Source organism: Balaenoptera acutorostrata, chromosome 11, assembly GCF_949987535.1.
Source record: "Balaenoptera acutorostrata chromosome 11, mBalAcu1.1, whole genome shotgun sequence".
NCBI classification, from domain to species: Eukaryota; Metazoa; Chordata; class Mammalia; order Artiodactyla; family Balaenopteridae; genus Balaenoptera; species Balaenoptera acutorostrata.
The window spans coordinates 16795404-16819321 of NC_080074.1; the positions used below are offsets into that span (position 1 = coordinate 16795404).

Sequence of the window (23918 nt, forward strand, 5' to 3'; positions counted from 1 at the left end):
ATAGGCAGCCTGCAGACAGCTGCACCTGGGGGAGACTCTCCAAGTGCTGATGGTGGCCACGGCCAGGTTGCCTGAGTCACCGTGGCCAGAGTAGCCATGCGGGGCTGCCAGGGTCGAATGGGCTGGGTGGTTGCATGTTCACATCCCCTGAGAGGCTGCTTCTTGGAGGTACCTTAGTGAAGAGCTTCCCCAGATGGCTTGGGGTCCGTTATTTCCCACCTCTCTCAAGAGGAGGTGTGACCTTAGATCTGACGATGCAAGCTGACCCCACTCACTTTTGCTCACCATTTCACTCCGTACCTTCACTTCCTGACAACCCAAGCGAGGCTGTCACGGGAAAGCCACAGCAATGAACTCCAGGGCCCGACAGAGCTATGGAGTGTGTCTTTCTGGAGAGTGACACAGAAAGCCCGTTTCCTCCTCAGCCACCCAAGAGCAATAACTCCCCTTTACGTGGAGCTTTACAGCCAGTGCATCTCTTCACCCACATCTCAGGCCGGCCGCTTTCCTGCCCTGGGCCTCAGCTTCCTCATCTGCAAAATGGAGATAACAGTGGAACCTTGCTCATTGGGTTGGTGTGAGGATTTAATATGCGCAGCGCTCACAGAACAGCGACTGGCATGTAGCAATGCTGCTGTTATTATTATTATCTCATTTAATCTGATTTTGCTTTTCACAACACCGTGTGGTCGAGGCTATTGCAATTCCCTTTTTTTTTTTTTTTAAAGACTTATTGATTGATTGATTGATTGATTGATTGCTATGTTGGGTCTTCGTTTCTGTGCTAGGGCTTTCTCCAGCTGCGACAAGTGGAGGCCACTCTTCATCGCGGTGTGCAGGCCTCTCACCATCGCGGCCTCTCTTGTTGCGGAGCACAGGCTCCAGACGCGCAGGCTCAGCAGTTGTGGTTCATGGGCCTAGTTGCTCCACAGCATGCGGGATCCTCCCAGACCAGGGCTCGAATCCGTGTCCCCCGCATTAGCAGGCAGACTCTCAACCACTGCGCCACCAGGGAAGCCCCCGCAAGTCCCTTTTCCAGCAGAGGAAACTGAGACTCAGGTGAAAGCAGTGATTGCTAACATTGACCGAAGGCCTACTATGTGTAAGGCGTGGTTTAAGGCACTTTCCGTCTATCAATTCATTTGATTTCGTATCCACCCTGTGAGGTAGGTTACATTATAATCATCACCACCCCCCCCCACCCGCCATTTTACAGTTGAAGGAACACAGGTTCAGAGTGACTGACGTGCAGCGAATCCCCTGGGGACCGTGTGACAATGCAGACGCTGACTCAGTAGGTCTGGGGTGGGGCTCCCAGCTGGTGCCGATGCTGCTGGCCCAGCTGGTAGAAGGCGAGGCCCGGATTTGAACTCAAACCCAGCATCCCTTCCTTCTCCTGTCACACAGTGCAGCCTCTCATGTTGGACATGCTTGTTTCGGAAATGAATGATAGTCATGTCTCTTGGCTCCTTGGTGGGCACTGGCTCTGAGCAAACAATTGTTAAGTAGACCAAACCACCAGCATTCTCCTAACGGCTGTAGTTTATAGAGTCAGCCAGTACCAGGACTCTTCCAGGGGCTTTACGTGCATGTCTTCAATCCTCAGAACAGCGTTAGAGGTGGGTTCTATTATTATTCCCATTTTGCCGATGAGGAAATTGGTGGCAGTTCCCACCCATGATCTAGCAGTGCCAAGTCCAAGGTTAGCCCCAGGTGCTTCTGGCTCCACAACCTCTGATCTGTCCAGTGCACTTCCTCTCAGACACTGCAAATGACTGTCAGACCGTTGCTTTTATTATCATCAACATCAGCATCCTTTCCCAGTGGTTAATCATCAGCAAGCTGATCCTTCCTTTTTCTTTCTTTTTTTTTTAAATTAATTTTTATTGGAGTTAGTTGATTTACAATGTTGTGTTAGTTTCTGCTATACAGCAAAGTGACTCAGTTATACATATACATATATCAACTCTTTTTTAGATTCTTTTCCCATATAGGTCATTATGGGACCTAGTTTTTCTTATTTTTTTATTTTTTAAACATCTTTATTGGAGTATAACTGCTTTACAATGGTGTGTTAGTTTCTGCTTTATAACAAAGTGAATCAGTTATACATATACATATGTTCCCATATCTCTTCCCTCTTGCATCTCCCTCCCTCCCACCCTCCCTATCCCACCCCTCTAGGTGGTCACAAAGCACTGAGCTGATCTCCCTGTGCTATGCGGCTGCTTCCCACTAGCTATCTATTTTACATTTGGTAGTGTATATATGTCCATGCCACTCTCTCACCCTTCCTTTTTCACTGGGTGAGCTCGCAGGGATTATTCACAGTGATCCGAGGTTAATCCTCTTTTAAAAAAATGGTGGTAAAATATATGTAACGTAAAGCTTACCATTTTTAGGTTTTCGGTCCAGTGGCATTAAGTACATTCACACTGTTGTGCAACTATCACCACCATCCATCTCCAGAACTTTTGCATCTTCCCAACCAGAAACTCTGTGCCCATTCACCACTAACTCCCCGTTCCCCCCTCCCCCAGCCCCTGGCAACCGCCCTTCTACCTTCTTCTGTCTTGATGAACTTGACTCCACTAAGTACCTCACATAAGTGGAATTATATAATATTTATCTGTTTGTGTCTGGTTTGTTTCACTTAGCATAATGTCTTCAAAGTTCATCCATGTTGTAGTGAGGTTAATTCTTTTGAAATGTGAATAATCACTTCCCACTTTGTATAACTCTGATTTTCATCCAGCAGGGCACACCTCTAGAAAGGCTTGAAAACAACAGAAACTCCAGAAATTAAGGACATGAGTGTTGATATCCTTTTCAGAGTCTAGACTGAACTGAATAGCCCAGTGTGAGGACAGAGGGTGGTTCTGAATGGGGCAGGGCAACAGTCCATCACCAGCAGGGTGGTTACCTTTCTCCAAAGGTTACCAGTGTATCGGCAACACACAACTTTGAAAGCAAAGCTGGACGCCTCCTTGGTGGAGTCACCCTCGATACACGACTGATGTTCTGTTAACAGAGAATCGTACAGAACCCAGTGTTCACGTAGCTGTTCTGTCTGTGACCTTCAGCGGAGCTTCTTAAGTCCTCTAGCCTTCAGTTGCTTCACTTACAGAGCGAGGGACAGGATTAGTTCACCGCTTACGACTCTTCCAGGTTGGAACCATTTCTGGGATTCCTTTTTGTTTTATTATGTTTAAAATCATTATTTCCCAAATTTCCCAAATGTCTTTTCTTTTGTTCTCTTCATGGATTTTGCCTTTTCCTAGTATCTTCTGTGCTATTTCACTTTAATACTTTTATTTAGTGCAATTCACTTAAGAAATCATGTGTATTTGAAAAAGAAACCTTACATAATTACCTCCAATGGAAAACCAGTATTGTTTTGAGTATCATGAAGCTAATAAAGCTACCCAGGTGGATTTACAGGTGGGACACGTATTTGAGCTCCAACTTTGTAAAATGCTTAAAATAGTAATTGGCACATACTTTATGTCATTTAATTTTCACTATGACACTGTGGGGGTGGATACTATTCCTACCTCCATTTTACAGATGGGAAATTGAGGCTTTGAGAAGTTTTATAACCAGTGGCCATTTCCCGTCTCATAAGTGATATAAGCTCCATACGGCGTGGAATCTTAGAGCTGCAGCCCAAGTTTAAGTGGCTCAAGGATGGAGAACTGTGTGCGTGTGTGTGTGTGTGTGTGTGTGTGTGTGTGTGTGTGTGTGTTAATATTTCTTTTCCACTGAAGTGCCAAGAACATGGACTAATCTAGATTTCTATTAATCTTATGTCAGCAACAATGACAGTTTAACTGGGAGAGGCTGATAAACATCAGTCTGTGAGGATGGGAGTGGGCCGTAACATAAACACACTTCTCAGAAGGGCTACAAAGAAAGCAAGGATGCCCAGACTTGGAGCACTCCTGGTGTGTGTGTGGGGATTTGCACGTGGTAGTGGCGGCTGCCTCTCACGTGTGTGTGTGTGTGTGCCTGTGTTTGGAAGCTCACGCAGTGCCCCGGATGCCGCCGACGTTCACAGTGCTGTGTCGGTTCCTGCCTTAGCCGACTTCCTGGGATGTTCCAGGGCTGCAGCTGGTCCCTTCCTGTCCTGATTGACAGGGCACACTTCATAAAGCTTCCAACCAACTTCCTGCAAGCCAGTCAGGGGGCCTTGATAAGAAAGCGGAATTCAGGGCAATTAAGTGCAAGCTGAGCCCCGAGAATGCGTTTTCTGAGGGCGGTTGTGCGCCAGCTGCTTTCGGTGCCATTCCGTTCATTCAGGGGTGACTTTTACAAAGTAGCCTTCTTCTGGGCGCTGCATTCAAGACAGAGCCTCAGCTGGGCTGTGTGTGAATCACTCATCCTATTTATAAGCTTCAAGTGGAAATCAGTTTGGGGCAGGGCAGAAGTCTGCAGAGGCTCAGCGTGGAAGGCTGGCTTAGACTGGGTGAGATTTGCAGATTACCCAGGGGCAGTGCTGGGCAGTGGTTTGAACCTTTAGAGACACTCGGTTTACATTGTTGCTTGCTAGGTAGCTCTCCTGAGACGAATAACCTAATTTCCCTAAACCTCAGTTTTCTCATCTGTTAAGTGGGTTTAAAAAAAATTATGATAGAATATCCATAACATAAAATTTACCATTTTAACCACTTTTAAATGTACCATGTCAGTGGCATGAAATACATTCACATGGTTGTGTAAATGGGATTTTAGATAGGATTAGATTAGAGAGTGTAAGGTGCTTAGAACCATGCCTGATAATTGGAGGTTGTTCTGTAAGTGGTAACTAAGTTTACTATTATTACTTTGTATTATCTACTAATTGTCTTGTGCTTTTCAAAATATAATGCCTATTCTGGTGACAGGTGTTTCTTGGGTGAGGGCAGGTGCTAAGCGCAGTGGATGTTACAGAGATGAGGGGCAGATGTGGAACCTGCCACCTGCCTCGGGGGACTCAGCCTAGTAGGCAAGGTGAATTTATATACATATAATATATATATTTGTATATACATATGTACATACATATGTAAGTACATATGTAATGTATATTATATGAATGTATGTGATATATGTGATGATATGTACATGTATAATATATACATTATACATATATATGTGATAATACATATATACGTGTAACATATGTACATTATATGTATATATGAATAGGTGCACACACACACACAGAAGAGCGCTGCCATAAAGGATAGCAAAACACTTCAAGAAACCAAAGGAGAAGAGAGTGATTCCAAGGGGTGTGCGATACAAGAGAAGCAAGGTTAGGGAAAACATTTGCCTGGAACTTGCAGACAAAGATTCAAGGCACTTTTTCGTTCACCTTGATTAATTCTTTTTTTTTTTTTTTTAATTAATTAATTTATTTATTTTTGGCCGTGTTGGGTCTTCGTTTCTGTGCGAGAGCTTTCTCCAGTTGTGGAGAGTAGGGGCCACTCTTCATCGCGGTGCACGGGCCTCTCACTGTCGCGGCCTCTCCCGTTGCGGAGCACAGGCTCCAGACACGCAAGCTCAGTAGTTGTGGCTCACAGGCTTAGTTGCTCTGTGGCATGTGGGATCTTCCCAGACCAGGGTTCAAACCCATGTCCCCTGCATTGGCAGGCAAATTCTTAACCACTGCGCCACCAGGGAAGCCCGATTAATTCTTTTTTTAAAAATCATTCTCACAATAATCCTGTGATCCAGAAGAGGATAGGGATCATGGGTTTCCATTTTCTGGTGGTAAACTGAGGCTCAGAGTAGCTAAGGGACCTGCTCCATGTCACACAGATGGCTAGTGGCAGAGTTTGGGCTGCAATGTGATGACTCAGAACCCGGTGCTGTGGGTCCATTTCATCTAGGGTCCCAAGGTGGGCAAAATACAGTTCTGATTGGTGCGTAGGTCTATAAAAGGTGGTGATGTCCAGTGAACAGGTAGGTACGTACACCACTGTGGATGAAGGCAGTGAGATTTTAGGTAGGCCACAGACGGACGGGTCTCAGATTAATAGTTACACACTTCAGTGTTCATCAGAAACATCGAGCATGTGATTCTGTGGGTATTTCTCAGGACAAGTCTACACTGACGTGGAAATAGAGTCCTTGCAAGGAGTGATTTTCAGTAACAGAGCATGCAGTGGGTGCCAGGGACTGCAGTCGGGGATCACTGGCCCAGTTGTGCCCACTGGTCCTTTCATGAAGGCTCAGGGCTGCAGAGAAAAGGGTGACCCAGCTGGCAGAGCCACGCAGGGGCGCCTCAGCTGCTTTGGTCCGTGTGGTGTGAGCTGAGCCAATGCAGACGCTGACTGTAATGCTAACAGGCTCCCTGGGTCTTGCTCCTCTTTGTAGATTGCCGACTTTGGGCTTTCCAACCTGTACCAGAAGGACAAGTTCTTGCAAACGTTCTGTGGGAGCCCGCTCTATGCCTCTCCCGAAATTGTCAACGGGAGGCCTTACCGAGGGCCAGAGGTGAGCAGCTTGCCTGGTGTGTATGGTGGGGGGCTGGAGGGGAGAAAAGAACTGAACCTAGGAATACTTAAAACAAACAAACAAACATAAAAGCAAGCAAACAAAAAACCGTTTCCTTATATGATTATAAAAGCCATAATATACACACCTGGGAGAAAAATCCAGAACAGCCTAATAGAGAAAATAAAGTTGCCTGCAATCTCCCCACAAGAGATAACCACTTAATATATTTATGTGACTTCTTCTTAGGCTTTTCTTTCCAGTGTAGATCTTGTATTTCAAATAATTGAGGTCACTATATATGTGTATATCTCGCCTTTTATTACTAACTTAAAATTGTGACTTTTCTGAATTTGTTATTACTAAAAACATGGTTTTTAACGATTACATAATGTTTTATTGTATGAATATACTGTAATTTATTTAATCCCTTCCCTAGCGTTAGACAGATTGTTTTCAGTTTTTCCCTATTATAATAAAACAAGCAAAACAGAAAGCAAACAGCCTCACTCTGCAGTGAATCTTTTTGCGTGTATTTTTGACAGCATGTATTTCTGATCAAGGAAATACATTTTAATTGCATCTTCTGATTCATGAGAAATACATTTCTCTGTGTGCCTAAAGCTTTCAGGGCCACTGTAAGACACAGGTATGTGAAAATGTCATTTTGAGAATGGGAGAATTGTGACTGATTATTCATTTTTAAAGAGATAGTTCTATTTATAGAGAGATTCATCCACTCAGGATCCTTTAAGTAGCAGCCATTCAGTGGGTTGAAATGTTTCCTTCCAAATATTTATCTGTTTGAGAGTGTTTGGGGCAGGGCTAGAGGGTAAAGAGATGGATGCCAAGAACCTCCATCACTTGCAGTGAGGAGAAAGTCTTTCCGAAACAAGAATGTAAGGGAGGAGCCTAAGATCCAATTTACAACATTGCAGAAACTTGACACTGTAAATTTATCACAGATAATGAATGCTGCTTTGATCCTCGATGATCTGTTTCCGAGCTTACAAGCTGGCAGCCTGTGATCTTGCCAGCAAGAGTGCTTTATTTGGCCATCTTTCTAAAAAAAATTGAACAAACATTTAATAAATGGGAGATTTCACATAAAAGTCTGTTTTCTGACTTCTCTTGAAAAACCAAAGGATCTAGCAGTGCTGGGCCTATATTACTATGTGACAGCAACTAGCCAGAGGAGGCTGCCTGTGTAAGATGGGTGAATGCCCTCTGCGGTTTGTCTTCAAACCAACACTCCACGTGGTACCCCACTGTCTCTCTTTCTTTGTTCATGTTTGTTGTCTGCCTGGCTCTTGTAAGCATTTGAGTTTGCAACCCCTGAGCCATTTGGAGAAGGTGCAGGATTCCTGCATTAGGAGTCAAGAACCCCATGTTCCAGTCTTACCTCTATCACTGGGATGGGGAGGGGCCTCTGGAGAAACCATTTAACTTCCTTGGGCCTCAGTATTCTCATCTGCCAAATAGGGCTGAAAATAATCCGGGGCCCTACCTGTTTCACAAAATTATAGTGAGGATCAAAGAGTATCATCTATTCAAGAAAGTTCTTCTGTGGGTTGGGACCGTTGGTCTCAGTTTGCAACGAAAAGGTCAGGCTCTGAAACAGGCCCCAGGTGCACTGCATATCAGGTGTCAGGCTGTGGTGGGAACCTGTCTGCCAGGTGCTAAATTCCATTCCTGGGGTCGTTGAGGGTGGCTGCTCATGGTCTGTGATGCTAATGGTTTGGAAGGGAATCCGCTTCCCAGCTCCTATATGTCCTGTCTCTCCGCTCCAGGTGGACAGCTGGGCCCTGGGCGTGCTGCTTTACACTCTCGTTTATGGAACGATGCCCTTCGATGGTTTCGATCACAAAAACCTCATTCGGCAGATCAGCAGCGGAGAGTACCGGGAGCCCACGCAGCCCTCAGGTGTGTGCCCACGGAGGGTCAGCGGTTAAGCCGGGCGAGGCCAGCTCACACTTTCTGCTTTTGTGTCAGTGTCTGTAAGGAGACTCCTGCTTTTCCTCTTTCTTCTCCCCAGATCTTTGCCTTCTGGCAGAGCTGGCTTATTAGGCCGCTTTCCCCAAACCTTCCCACTGTGATATTTCCAGAACAGTTGTTCTACTCTGCAGGCTAGGAGTCCTGTTTGCTTGCTGTGTGAACTTGGGCAAGGCCCTTACCCTGTTTAGATTCGGTTTCTCCACTGTAAATTCACATTTTGGAAAAGGTATTAGGTGAAGTCCCTTACGGTCCACGTAGACATAAAACCCCCTCAGTAGACTCTAAGGGTGGCAGCTGCTCTTTTGCACACCTTGCCCTGGCCGGGGGGTATGGCCCATGGGTGCTGTTTCATGACCTGTTGCCACAGAACAAGTCTATCCCATCCCGCTCCCACACCCAAACAAACTCAGCAGTGTAAACAACATCTATTAGCCGTTATCTCTTGATTCCCTGGATTGGTTAGAGCTTTTCTGGCCTGCCTTGGGGTTTCTCCTACAGTTGCAATCAGACGGTAGCTGGAGTTGGGGCCAATTGTGGGGACACCTCGGGGCCCCTCCATGTGGGCTCTCTCCCCATGAGCTGCCTCCCCAGGCCTCTCTCTCTAGGAAAGAGCGTGGACTTCTTACATAGCAGCTCAGGGCTCGAAGATGGAGGAAGAAACAACTGCCAGGCCTTCTTAACGTCTGCTTGGAAGCCAGATGATGTCACTTCTGCCACGTTCTATTGGTCAAAGCGACCAAGGCCATAAGCTCCATCTCTTGATGGGAGAACATTGTGTGGGTACAGAAGGGGTGTGTACAGGTGGCCGTATTTGGAATGTGGTTAACAGACACTTCGTATATTGCAGTACGCGCATCCTACATGTGTATATATACACACACACAGTTGATTCTCATTATTTGCCGCAGTTGTGTCCTATAACGTTGCTATGAGCACTGAGTTTGTGAATAATGAAGCACTACTCATAGGGAAATACAGGGCTCGACTCCTGGGAGCCTCTGTTCACAACGTTTTTGTCAACTGATCAATCCATATCCTTGTTTTATATATATTTCTGTTTAAAGACGCCTCATTTAAAATATATTGTTGATTGATGAACATCGAACTTACGGCCAACAGCACTTTAACTCATGCCTGAATGAGGCTGATCTGACTCATATGTTTTCTCCGTAAGGTACATCACTGCCTTCTTGCCCTTAGAATCCCCAGATAGCACTTCAGCACCACGCTTGGGGGCCATTTTAAACAGTGAAATCACCAATAAAAAGTGCAAACATGTGAAAAGCATGAACTAAACGGACTGTGAAAAGCACACTTGCTTACAGCATGAGAGCAGAAACAAGAAGGCAGTGCCTTGTCACCTGGTTCTGCTTCAGCTGGGAACACACATGTGCATTGGGGGGGGGGGCAATTCACATTTTTTGCCACTTTGTGGAAAGCACCTTGAGTATTGATTTGGGGGTTACAAATACATTTTAATGAGTAGGCGAATTTACAAATACAGAATCTGTGAATAATGAGCATTGACTATTTTATATGTATAAATAGGTATAGATATGCAGATATCTATATCTATACATTTTTTCAATAAGCTAACCCGTGTTTTTTGTTTGTTTGTTTGTTTGTTTTTAGAAAATTCAGGGTGAACTCTATGGCAGCCTCTTTGCCTGACCAGCTAACTTGTGTCAGCACAGTTTCTGGTACACTACAGGGGTTCAGAAAATATTTATTGACCGAATGAATGAACATCCTGTTACTTTTCAGGGGTGCGGCTCACCCTTGGCTCTATTGCCAGGTCCCGGCCAGCTACTCATTAGCTACATAAGTAGCTGAGGGGAGGTGGCGCCTTCCCAGCATATAATTCAACCCCCATTTGGGGAGCACAGTTTGATCTTAAAAGGCAATTTATAAGCTGTGAGAGTCTGTTGGTTCCTGTGGCCTCCTCAACATCCCTTTGGGGCTTTCCCCTAATTCTTTGGCAGCAGAAATTGACAAATGGAGTTTTTCAGACAGGCGGTAAGCGGATAGCAGATAGAGATCAGCTCTCTGATCTGGCAGCTTGGTAGGCTATGGCTTATGTCAGAGAGGGAGCACTGAGTGTGGGATTCAGAGCCTGGCCAAGGCCCGGGTCAGGCCAGCCTTGGGGACGGCCCCCCCTCTCAATGCCCAGGCGTGCCAGGTATGAACACCTCTCCATCCTTCTCTGTCTCTCCCTCTCTGATGAGAAACCTTTTCCTTGCCGTCTCAGCCCTAAATTTCCTTTTTGTGCTGACACATTTTCCTGGTGACCTGAACGCTGTGTGTTTATATAAACCTAACTTTGGAGGACTAAAAGCCATGGTAATCTATACCTGTTTTCCCATTTAGTAAAACGATATCCACCAAAGGAATGGTGGGGCCCTGCTTGGGGTCGGGTCTGGATTCTTTCCTGGTTACCTGGCCTTCCCCATTTTATAAAGATCTGAGTTGATGGAAAGTCAGCAGTTTGACGTTCCGTCAGTAGCGTGGAGAAACATGCCAGGCTGTGATAGCCCACTGGCCTGTGGCTCTGAGTCTTGATGACGCTTCCTGATGTACAGTGTGGAAGACTACGGCTTCCTGCTCCACAGCGTGGCTGCAGCAGGGCTCCGCTTGGATTTTTCCTCAAATGAGTGCGTCTCCTTTGCGCCCCCGGAGCGTCAGCTTCGGAAAGCCCACAACTCCCGTAAAATGTATTGTCCCTTCTGCTTCTTCTCCCATAGATGCCCGAGGCCTCATTCGGTGGATGCTGATGGTGAACCCCGACCGCCGGGCCACCGTCGAGGACATTGCCAACCACTGGTGGGTGAACTGGGGCTACAAGAGCAGCGTCTGCGACTGCGATGGCCTTCACAGCGCCGAGTCCCCGCTCTTGGCCCGCATTATCGACTGGCACCACCGTTCCACAGGGCTGCAGGCTGAGGCTGAAGCCAAAATGAAGGGCTTGGCCAAACCCGGGGCCCCCGAGGTCATGCTGGAGCGGCAGCGGTCGCTGAAGAAGTCCAAGAAAGAGAACGACTTTGCTCAGTCCGGCCAGGACTCGGTGCCTGAGAGCCCATCCAAGCTGAGCTCCAAGCGGCCCAAAGGGATCCTGAAGAAGCGGAGCAACAGCGAGCATCGCTCTCACAGCACCGGCTTCATCGAAGGCGTCGTCAGCCCTGCCTTACCCCCCGCGTTCAAGCTGGAGCAGGACTTGTGCCGGACTGCTGTGCCCCTGCCGAGCGCCCCCGAGGCGGAGGTGCCAGCTAAACTCAGCCCCAAACAGTCGGCCACGATGCCCAAGAAAGGCATCTTGAAAAAGACCCAGCAGAGAGAATCGGGTTACTACTCGTCCCCGGAACGCAGCGAGTCTTCGGAGCTGCTGGACGGTAACGATGGGCTGGGTGGCGGCATCCCCTCCCCGAGCCCCCCGGATCCGGCCAGGGTGACGTCCCACAGCCTCTCCTGCCACAGGAAGGGCATCTTGAAACACAGCAGCAAGTACTCAGAGGGCACCATGGACCCGGCCCTGGCCAGCCCCGAAATGCCCACACTGGAATCCTTGCTGGAGCCCGGCATCCCTGCCGAGGGCCTCTCCCGGAGCTACAGCCGGCCTTCCAGCGTCATCAGCGACGACAGCGTCCTGTCCAGCGACTCCTTCGACTTGCTCGACTTGCAGGAGAATCGCCCTGCCCGCCAGCGCATCCGCAGCTGCGTCTCTGCCGAAAACTTCCTCCAGATCCAGGACTTCGAGGGGCTCCAGAACCGGCCCCGGCCCCAGTACCTGAAGCGGTACCGGAACCGGCTGGGAGACAGCAGCTTCTCCCTCCTCACGGACATGGACGATGTGACTCAGGTCTACAAGAAAGCGCTGGAGATCTGTAACAAACTCAACTAGCTCCCCAGGGTGCAGGGGTGGGTCGGGGTGGGTACGAGGGGGGAGTGGGAGCGGTGACTGGGCTACGGACAGAGCTGGTTACCTCTTTGCTGGCCATGACAACAGACTGAGAAAGGATTGGTGCTGTCTTGCTTTGGCCAAATTTGCAGCCGTGAGCCAGTGCCTACGAGGGAGAAGTGGGCTCTTGGCCAGTCCTGCCAACTGCCAGTCAGAAGTGGGATCCTCATTGGCATTTGCTTCGCGGCACCTCCTAGAGTCCAGGGGAGGTGGTGTTGGCCAGCACTTAGGGGGTGGGGAGGGAGCATATGGGAGAGGAAACGTTTCCCTAGAAGTCGTCCACGTGCTTCTGGAGGAGGGCAGGACAGACTGGGGCCATGTGCTCTGAGTGAACTCAGAGCTCGCTCCTTCTCTCCTCACATTAGCAGGCTTGGTCTGACTGCAGGGGGTGGGCACGTAGATTTCAACTGAGCTTGAATCGGTAATCGATGGATAAGGGCTGCTGGGTGTACTGGTTTGAGTAGCCCAGACAGTGGGAAGGAGTGCTGTGATTGAGTAGTAATGGCTGCCATGGGGATGGGAAGGGGTGCAGTAGCACTCATGCTGTGTAGCTGCCATCCTTGACCTGGCTAAGCCCTGGGAGTGCTAGTGTAGATCCCGTGGGACCTACGTTATCTCTTTCATGCCACTGGTGTGGCATTTGTTAATTTGCTACTCTACCTTGAATGGAAGACAGGGCCTTGGTCAGAGAGAGAGTGCTCTGAACACTGCTGTGGACTTAGAGTCAGCCCATGGTGATTTTTTGGCTTTTTGTTGTCTGCCTCTTCTTTCCTGGTGTCTGCCTGGCTCTTCAGCACAACCTCCAAGGGTAGACAGGGAAAAAGAGGTGGTGTCAGAGGTCAAAACTATGGTGTATCACAGAGCTCGGAACCCTCTGTGGTCTTTTGCAGATGAGTGGAAGTTGATCCACACCAGCGAGGGGACAACTTGTCAATTTCTTTAACGTCTCAATATTAACTGGAATGCTGCCTTGTGGGTTCTGACCTGCGTGAATGTTTTGACTTGGATGTAATACCGTCCATAGTCCCCAAAGGAGTAACTCGCTCAACCATTTACCTTGTTTACTCATAGCAAACGGTTTCCCCATCCACTAAGTGTAGAATCCTCAAAGGTAGGTGAGTTTGCTTCTAGGGAGTTAGTGTGTAGGTGGGATATTTGGATGAGGAAAGGTAAGTCAGGCAGAAGGTGTTTCCCCCTACGAATCTAGGTATTCTGTGTCCTACCTGCCTAGAACTCCTAGGCTTTAGGGGGAACGTTCCAGCCACTCAGATGAATAAGGTGCTTAAAGAGCAGAGGGTGTTGGGAGGAAGCAGACAGGAGAGGGAACACTTCCCTGGAAGTCCTCCAGATGGTTCTGGAGGAGGCAGAAAAGAGGTGTGACAGGACTCTTAGCTTGAAAAGTAACATAGCTAACATAGTGTAACTTCTAGACACCCGGATTACAGGTGATCAGATGTCACGCCCACAGTGGGGCATCTTCAGATACCGAGTTTGGAATTAATGGTCTTATTTGGGAGTTTGGGACAACTTCAGATTCTACTGGCCCCAGCTAATTGAAACTCTTGTTTCAGGATGGCTGACTTCTGAAAGCCACCTAGACTTTTAAGGAGAACTAGTCTTGGGGGTATTTTGGGGGAAACCAACAGATAATAGTTCATGGGGAGATGAGAAGGAATTCACCTTCAGGTACTAAGAACATTGATTAGAACGAAACTGCCCTTTTCCCTAAGGAGATGGCTCCTTTTCTCTCCTTGTCACCAGCTCTGGGGTTTTGGCTTGTGCATCCCTTCGGGTTGAGCTGAGTAGTGTGATATGAGAAGCTTTTCGGGTTTCCTTTCCTTCAATTCCACCTCCTTCCTGAACTCCAAGATAGGTTCAAAGGGAAAAAAATTCTGTAGCTAGCAAACTGTGTATGGGGCGTGTGGGTGTGCGGAGGGCATTCTGCGATCTCTAAAGCTCCCTCCTTGTCTCATTTTACGCAACCTTTTCTGGACAGCCTGCACTGCCACGCTGCTGGTCCCTCATGCGTGGCAACCAGCCTGGTTGGTAGCTGTCAGTATGACTTACATGTAACACCTACCTACTGGTTGGTGTATTTCCCTTTTGCCCAAGTGATTGTGTCTGTTTGGTGTTTTCCATCCTTACAATCTTCAAGTAAAAATGACACTATGAAAGAAAGTCATTCTACCCGCACCCCCAAAACACATGTATGTTCTCTTTTGTCAATAGAACCAGACAGTGGATTGTGGTAAAGACAGTCCTCCACTCAGAGGAAGAGACCCTGAGTTGAATCCTGGTGTGCTGGTGGCCTCAGGCACCTGCAGCATTTCCGGGGCTGAGTTTTCCCTTCAGTGAGGGCTGGAGGGGTAGATTAGCTGGTCTCTCAGGCCTTGCCTAGTTCTGACATTCTGCTAACATCCTCTGATTCTAGACGTGATGTTGACTCTGTCCTTTTAAGGAAAAACTTGGAATAGAGGGACAAGCCCTCAAAGCAGCTCCCTTGCTTCCTGATTAAGTCCTATCATCCCTTCCAGCCAATCCCAAGCCAAGGAAATTATGCTTGATTCATTTCCATGGAATTACAAGTGAGAGACACTTTGATGACCTGGTGGACCAAGCAGGAGATTCAAGGTCAGCTCTCCTGGTCCTTTCCTTGCCTCTGTGGGCCTTTCAGTGTCTTAGTTTACACATCTGCCAAAGAAGTAGAATTATACTTCTTTTTACAGGTAAATTTCAAGGCATGATCAGTTTTCAGGAAGTGCTTCAAGACGCCAGGCAAAATGAAAATGCCAAGTACTCTCTGAATTTCCAGCCCTGTTATAAGGTGTTGCTTCTGCAGATGACAAGGAGCATCTTTCAGGGTGGGACTCTGGTGAGTGCTGGCCACGCCTGCTGTCCTGAGTACAAATGTGAATGACTGACTGACTGCTTATTGCCAAACTGGAAATGTTCTGTAGGGATTTACTGGCATGGTATCATTCCTAGAAGAAAAAAAAAAAAAGAGAGAAACTTGACTGCACATTTTTTTAAATCCGTGTTGTGACTTTTATTTAATTTCTATTTTTTTTTTTTGGTAATAAAAAGTTGACTTTTTTATTTGAATTTGTCTTTTTTTATTTATTGGTCTGAAAGGCATTTCAAAGGTATTATAATAATATATTGGTGTAATTTAATCGGTGCAACATGCTTTATGGCTCCAGTCAAAATTGGTTTTCATTCATTTGATTGGTTTGAGCCCAGGACAGCCTACAGGGGGAAAAAAAAAAAAGCTGGATAACCACCCAAAGTGTTTGTATTTTCATTGGAAACTGATTTGTTTTTTGTTTTTGTTTTTGTTTCTGTTTTTATTTTTAAATTAAATAAATTGCCATGAACTGAACTGAACTGGGACCTTGCTTCTTTATTTGGTTGTTTTTCTCTTAGTTAAGAGAATGACAGAATGGGTATAAGTAACAGAAACCCACCTGTTAGCTTAAGCACAAAAAGGGAATTTCTTTGAAGCTCTCAGAAGAGAAAATGTAGCTGGCCGTGCAGGTGCAACCAGAAACTGGAAAAGTAGGACCCAGGCCCTCTTTTCTGCTCCTCCTTGCATGCCAGTTTCATTCTTCTCCTTCTGTAGCCTCACTTTCTCCTCCCTGGTTTTATGACCCACCTTGGCTTACCCCATAGCTTCCAAATTTACATTTTCTCAGTTCTGGTTTCCAAAAAGTTGACACTTTTCCCACGATCTGGACTAGAGATGGCATCAAAGGTTAACCCTCAGCCACGCTCGCTCCCCACATGTCAGTTTCCTCTGCCTGCCCCCTGCCTCGGCCTCCCTCTATCCCAAGGGCAGACAAAGCCATCATGTGGTTGCTCTGAGTCCAAATCATTGGGCCATATTTCCTAATGGGGAAGGCCACTGCTCTGCCTATAATAAAATGCCGTCCTTTGTCCCATTTGCCATTGTTTTTTGTGCAAACAGACCCTCAGGAAGCTCTTGGAAAGAGGGATGAATAATAGGATAAGATTGAGGAGTTCCTGGATCCCAGTCACGATATCAAATGACATCCAATCCTACCCCTAGTCTCTAATATTAGAGAGTCATGCTGTGCACTGAATATCAGTGTTAGGGATCCACGCAAGAGAAGTCTGACTTTCTAACGAAAGTGCAACTTTCCAGTTTGGAGGTGATGATTGCTACTGAGTCAAATTTCTTCACCTCTTTGGGCCTCAGTTTTCTCATCTGACTCATGGGTATATTAATTGCTACCTTTGCCAAACTCTGACAGGGCTTTCAAGAAGGAAGGAGAGAATTTCTGTGAAGTTAGCCTGAGAGTAAAACTCATTATGAATGGGAAACTATAGTCCTTTCTTTACAGGGCAGTATTCACTGACTTTTAAAATAGGACGTTTGAGACAATCTGCCTGGTCTGGAGACTCTTAATTCTTGCTTTGGTCTCTACTGCTATTAGCAAATGGGCCTGTCAGTCATGCAGGATAAGAGACTAACGGGAAGTTCACCTATAAGTGAACCCCTTTGGTTAAATGCTGGAGAGGGTGTGGAGAAAAGGGAACCCTAGTACACCATTGGTGGGAATGTGAATTGGTACAGCCACTATGGAGAACAGTATGGAGGTTCCTTAAAAAATTAAAAATAGAGATACCATATGATCTAGCAATTTCACTTCTGGGCATATATCTGGAAAAGGTGAAAACTCTAATTTGAAAAGATATATGCACCCCAATGTTCACAGCAGCACTATTTACAATAGCCAAGACATGGAAGCAACCTAAGTGTCCATTGACAGATGAATGGATAAAGAAGACGTGACATATGTGTATACACACACACACACACACACACACACACACACACACACACACAATGGAATACTACTCAGCCATAAAAAGAATGAAATATTGCCATTTACAGCAACATGGATGGACCTAGAGATGATCATATTGAGTGAAGTAACTCAGAGAAATACTACATGATATCACTTTATGTGGAATCTAAAAAATAATACAAACAGAAACAGACTCACAGACATAGAAAACAGACTTATGGCTCCCAAAGGGGAAAAGAGAGGGAGGGAGGGATAAATTAGGAGTATAGGATTAATAGTACAAACTACTATATATAAAGTACATAAAGGATTTACTGTATAGCACAGGGAACTATGTTCAATATCTTATAATAACCTAGAATGGAAAAGAATCTGGAAAAAAAAACTGAATCACTTTGCTGTATATCTGACACACAATACTGTAAATCAACTATACGTCAATAAAAAAGTAAATAAAAAAATAAAAGCGAACCCCTTTAGAAAGACATAATTTGGCAGTCAGATAGGAGGAATAGCATATGCCTGTTCTAGAGGCTGGACCAAATGTGACATGTAAGGGGTAGAGAGGAAATAGGGGTGGCTGGATTGGCACAGCTGACATGTTGTCAACTGATAGGTCGGTGAGGTTAATGGGAAGTGGTCACTTTGAGGAAAATCAAGAGAATTAATATTTATTGAGCTTCTACATGGTGCTCACTTCATCCTGTTCAGTGGCAAGTGGTATAAATCCAACTCAGACCATGTTAAGTAATAAGACGAATTTACTGCTTCTTGCAACTGAGAAGTCCAGGATGTATGTCTCAGGCACAGCTGGATCCAGGAGTTCAAGTGATGCCCTTGGCCTCTTTTTCACTCACTCTCGCTGGATGTGGGCTTTATTCTTAGGCAGGCTCTCTCTGCATGGCAGCAAGAGAGCTCCTGGTAGTAACAGGGTTATGAGGTCTTCTTACTGTGTGATCCTAGAGTCAGAGAGAGATTCTTACTATCCTAGCATTTATGTGCCAAGAAAAGACTGTGATTGGCTTTTTGGGGTCATTTGTCTCCCTCTGGCCCAGTCACAGAGTCCAGGTGGAGAGATGCTCCAATTGGCTAGTCTCGATCCTGTGCCTACCCTTGTGGTATACTTGAATGACAGCTTCCTCAGAATCACAGAGTTGGGGAGGGCAGCTGTCCCAAAAGAAGGGATGCAAGCCTGACAAAAAGTAACCCATGTTAGTTACAACTTTGGGACATTAATTTCCTCATCTATAAAGTAGCATTAAATGATTCCTAACTTTCAGAGTTATTGTGAAGATTAAATAAATCACTTAATACAGGACTTGACACATACAAGATTTTTAATTTATATACAAAAGATCAGGAAAGACAATAATATACTATAGAAAGGAGATATATTTGTTAGGAAGATTTTTAGCTGTAAAAATCAGGTATAACATCAGCAAATTCAGCTGAAACTGGTTTAAACACTACAGGGGCTTTATTAGCTCATATATTTGGAATTTTAGAGATATGGTGGATTTCATGGTTACTTAGGTCTAGGGGGAGAAATGGATAATAAACAAGTAAACAAAATCCCTCAAAATTACAGATTGTGTAAGTGCTATAAAGGAAATGGAGAGGGTGCAGAGTCAAGAATTAAGGGAGGAGATACCTCTTGTATAAAGGGTAGTCAGGGAAGGCAAACCTGAAGAGGTGACCCTTGGGGAGTGGTCTGAAGATGAAGAATTAGCTCTATGAAGAGTGAGCATTCCAGGCAGAGGGAACAGTACATGCAAAGGCCTTGATGTCTTCAAAACAGAGCTTTACAGGGTTAATATCTGGTCCATTTGTATATGACAACCGTGGTCCAGGAAGTCTGGCGTTTTGCTAAAGGTACGTGGCCACGTTCTAACGTGAACTGGCTGTGATCATTTATGATTTTGTGTATCCTTAATTACAAGTGGCTGCTTCCTTTGACAGGTGGTCCCCAGATGAGACACATGCAATTTTAAAAGGAGAATATGTTTTCACTGCAGAAATTCACTGCTAATTTACTGAAATTTGTGGAGAGGATGTTTTTAATCCACAGAATCATGTGACGTTTGGGGTATGGAAGTGGAGAAGGAGTGATGCCCTATAAAGACCAGAACGTGTGGTCTAAGGTTTTCATGGCCTAAAACCTGCCCCAGGCTATTGCAACTTTCTGGTTCCAGGAGGGAATTGTGTAGAAAATTAGCAGTCAATTTTGTCTGAAAATTATGACAATTATTTTCCTACTGATGAATATTTACACTGCGCATCTCTACCTGCCTGGGAATATCCACTGTATCTTCACCAGTAGTTTCCTCCATCCACTCCCTGAGCTAGTTTTCATTTCTGAATTAGTCTGGGTGGGCTATGTTATGTTAAAGTAACAAACCCTGAAATGTCAGGGGCACAATATAGTAAATGACTATTTCTTACTCTCACCAAGTGCAATACAGTTTGGGCAGCTCTTCCCGTCATGCTGTCTCCATGCAGGCACTTTCATCCCGCGGTTCTTTCATCCTGTGGTCCTGCCTTCTTGGGGTCCTTCATTTCTGCCAATGAGGGTGAGAGAGGGCACAAGTCAGGGCCTTTTAAGGAGCAGGCCTGCACGTGGCGTCCATCATTTATGCTCAAATCCCGCTGGCCAGAACTCAGTCACCTGACCCCAACCTAACTTCCTGCATAGTCTTCAAGTCTATAGTACTTAACAAGTGAAAAGTAAAATGGAATCAGATGGGCACATAACAGTGCCTGCCACAGCTTCTGTCAGTTTACCGTGGGTTGGCGGGCGGTGGTCCCAGCATAAACAGAAATCATTATTGTTAATATTCACCAAGTGCTGGCTGAGCTGCAGGCAGTGTGCCTACCCCTTAATACATCGCCTCTTTTAATGTTCCTTGTGTTCCCTTATCTCCAAGATGGGGAAACAGTGTTGGAAACATGCAGTAACTTGCCCAGGTCATCCAATGGTTAAATGTGGAGCTGGAATCAAATACAGGGTGGGCTGACCGGCTTCTGAGCCCAAGATTTTAATTGCTCTGTTGTGCGCCTGGGATGATCCTTCTTCAAGTCAGCCTCCTTGATCATATGCCCCATCCTGTCACCATCCCTGTTCACGGAAGTGGCATTTTCCTGCAGGAGCTAAGCAGATAACATCAGCAATGAAGACACTGGCCCAAGTCTGTGCATTCTCCAAACAAACATGGACAGGAGAGCAACTGTCCCCCAGCACCCCATTGGTATCAGGTTCTAGAAGACCCAATCTCAGCAGATGGAGTTAACAGAGTTGATTCAGATTTCTTAATTACTCTAGAGTGAAATGGGTTGGAAGAGTGAGTCTTTCCCCATCCTGAGAACCTGCTGTGTCTTAGAACTCAGTAGATGGGACAGTAGGTCTTCAGTGGCTGGGTCCCTTCTGTCCAAAGCTGTGTGTTCACATGTACCCCCCCCAAGAGAGCTCTACAATTCTTTCCTGTGCTGGTGTGCCTCAGGGGACCCTGCTTCTAGAGAGCTGAGAGCACAAAGCAACTTCTTGGAGCTACATGAAAACACAGGATGTCAGGCTTGGCTGCATGGACCTGCCTGGGGTCAGGCACTGCAACAGCAACTTCTATCACACAAAACACAGAGCATCGCCATGTCTTCAAGGCCTAGAGCAGGGCCATTATACAGGCATGGCCCCAGATTGGGCTTCCAGAGGAACACCTTGCTGTTAGGTGAAACTGAGGGTGGGGAACAGTTCATTTCAGAGGTAGCTGGAGAAAAAGAGCTCCCCAAAATAGCTATCCTGAGAAAGTTCTGCAAATTGGAACTTGTGAATCACTGAAGGTGAAAAAACATCTGATTCAGCAGTGCCTAGGGTATTGCAGAAGCTTCAGCCATCAGACTTCGGAGTCTAGACAAAAGGATGTGTGCAAAGCAGAAAGCCAGATGCAGACCTCTGAACCAGGCCTGCTGGTTAGCTCCAAAGAGGCCATGGTTGTGGGTTTAACCCCTATGAAGTACAGATGGTCCATGGTAGTGGGTGCTACTTAGGCTGACTTCTCATAAATACCATTTTGGGCATAATGATGATGAACCAAGAGGCATGGAAAAATGCTTCCCCTTTGAGAGAAACAACTCATAATCACATGGTAAGGTCTTTTTGGGATCCAGAATAGTGGTGGGTGGGAGGAGACAGGCAATTAACATACAAATAAATAATATGGCAGATGATGATAAGTCAATGGAAGAAATAAAGCAGGACAAGGAAATGGGGATGGGATGAGGAGCAGTATTTTTGGTAGAGTGGTCAGGGAAAACTTTATTGATTAGGTGACACTTACGCAGTAAGCCCTACAGCTCTGTATTGAAAAAGTCTTCAGCCAGAGGAAAGCAGCAAGTGCAAAGGCCTTGAGTAAGGAGTACACTTGAGGGGCTCAAGAAACAACAAAGACCCAGGTGTCTGGAGCAGAGGAAGCAGTAAGAAGAATGGCTAGAGATGATGTCAAAGAGGTAGGCGGGGCATCTTAAGCCACAGAACCCCGCTGTGGAACATATGGAGAGATTTTTTTTCTCTCAGTTTTCAAGGTATGGTCTGAGGACTGCTAGAAATCCCCCAGACCTTCCTCAACTACATAGCTGCGTGAAGACAGATTTTCTTCTTATTTTTGTAAATTGATGGCTCTAGGGTTTACTGCATCCATCTTTAATCACAGTCTACCTTCCAATATTATGCCACTTGATATGTAACATTAAAACTTTCATTTCCCCCATTGTTCTTTATGATACTGTTTTCACGTGTTTTACTTTTACATGTTTTAAAACCCACAATACATTATTACTGTTTTTGTTTTAAATTATCTTAGTTATCTTAAAAATTAAAAATCAGACCATATCTTTTATGTTTACCATAATTTCATGTTTGCTGTGTTTTCACTCCTCTGTGTTCCAAGTTTCTCTCTGGTATCATTTTCCTTCTTTATGAAAAACTTTCATTAACATTTCTTCTAGTGATGATTAGCTGGTGACAACTTCTCTCAGCTTTTGTTTGTCTGAAAAAAAATCTTTATTTCAACTTTAGTTTGGAAAGATATTCTCTGGTTATAACATTTTAGGTGACAGTTTTTATCTTTTGTTCTTTAATTATTCCACTGTCTTCTGTTTTTCATAGTTTCTGATGAGAAGTCTGTGAAAATTTTCCTCTTTGTTCTCCATGTATGGTATGTCTTTTTTTCTGTGCAACATTTCATATTTTCTAGTTATCACTCTTTGTTTAGCAATTTGATTGTGATTTCTCTTGGTACGGTTTTCTTTGTGTTTATCCTTCTTTGGGTTCATTGACCTACTTACATTTATACGTTCATTGTTTTTGTCAAATTTTGGATTTTAAAATTACCATTATGTATTCAAATACTCTTTGTATTTATTCTTCTCTTTCTGGAACTCTAGTTACATAGGTTATACTGCTTGATATTGTTCACATTTTTTTTTTTGACAATGAGGGTCTGTTGGCATTTTTTCTAGTCTTTTTTTCTTTCTCTGCTTTGTTTTGGATTTTTTTGGAGCGGGATATGTCTTCAAGTTCACTGATTTTTTCTTTGGTAGCATTTAATCTGCTCTTAATTCCATCCAGTGAAATTTTCATATATTGTGATTTTCATCTCTAAAAGTTCTCTTGGGTACATATATGAATTCAGCAATATCTCTGTATGCTGGCTGGTGGGAGTTTGAATATTTCCAGCCCTGGGTGTGCTCAGAAGTTCTTTGGCCTGCTGCTCCCTGGCAAGTTCTTTATTATGTTATTTTTCTTTGCTCAGCCTCATAGACTTTCTCCCTACACATTAGCAGATTAGTATTTAAAGACTCAAGGTATCCTTCTGCAGATTTCTGAAGCTCTTTCTTTGCACAGTGCCCTCCTCTCCAGTACTCTGTGCCCCAAATCTAGCTGACTTGCCTTCTTGGTCTCCCTGATAGCTGTCACTTTCTCTGTTTGGGTTCCCCCTCCTTGTGATTCTCACCAGAAACTGCCTCCAGGTTAAATTGTTAACTCATTTTTTCCTTTCTTTTGGAGATGATAGTGCTATGTTGCTTATTGTCTAATGTCTGAAAACAACTGTTTAATATTTTTGTTCTGTCTTGCAATTTTGTTTTGTTTTTTTAAACAGTGGGGCAAGGAGTATCCCACAGGAGTTTCTCCTTCATGGATAGAAGTAAAAGTTGAAGTTTAGTCATTTGCCCAATCACAGAAATAATTCATGGCTGAACTGGGTCTTAGCCTCAGATATGACAGACTTCAAAGCCTGTGCCATTCACTGTTATCAAAATAGTGTTCTTCTTCACCACCCCCATCCTCTTTTTAAAAACACATTCCAGAAAGAAGGCAGGTAAAAATCCAATCAGTGAAAGGCAAGTCAGTTATTCTGCTTACTGATAATTCCAGTAAAAAGGATTAGTCAGGGAGTTTGCCATTGTAGTTGGCTACTTCTCAGAGGTGCCCTGCCAAAGTGAGCTTTCACTTATTTTTTCCTTGTGAGTGAAGAATCTATTGGGGCAGCTCTTCACTTATTTGTTCATTTGTTCATTCATTCTATCATTTATTCATCCATTCAAGATTATGGAACAGCTAGCACATTCCAGGCACTAGGCTTTTCTTCATGTTGGGGAGCAAGAAGTAA

The 23918-nt window shown here is 45.2% G+C and overlaps 1 protein-coding gene across 1 annotated transcript in view; it reads left to right on the forward strand.

Moving 5' to 3' along the window:
• NUAK1 (NUAK family kinase 1) overlaps positions 1-15811 on the forward strand; it is a 69454-nt gene extending 53643 nt beyond the window's left edge. The window contains exons 5-7 of the mRNA XM_007166093.2: positions 6361-6480; positions 8271-8403; positions 11217-15811. Coding sequence (XP_007166155.2) covers positions 6361-6480; positions 8271-8403; positions 11217-12370 — 1407 coding nt within the window. The 3' untranslated portion in view covers positions 12371-15811. The remainder of the gene's footprint in view (positions 1-6360; positions 6481-8270; positions 8404-11216) is intronic.
• Positions 15812-23918: the final 8107 nt, after the last annotated feature.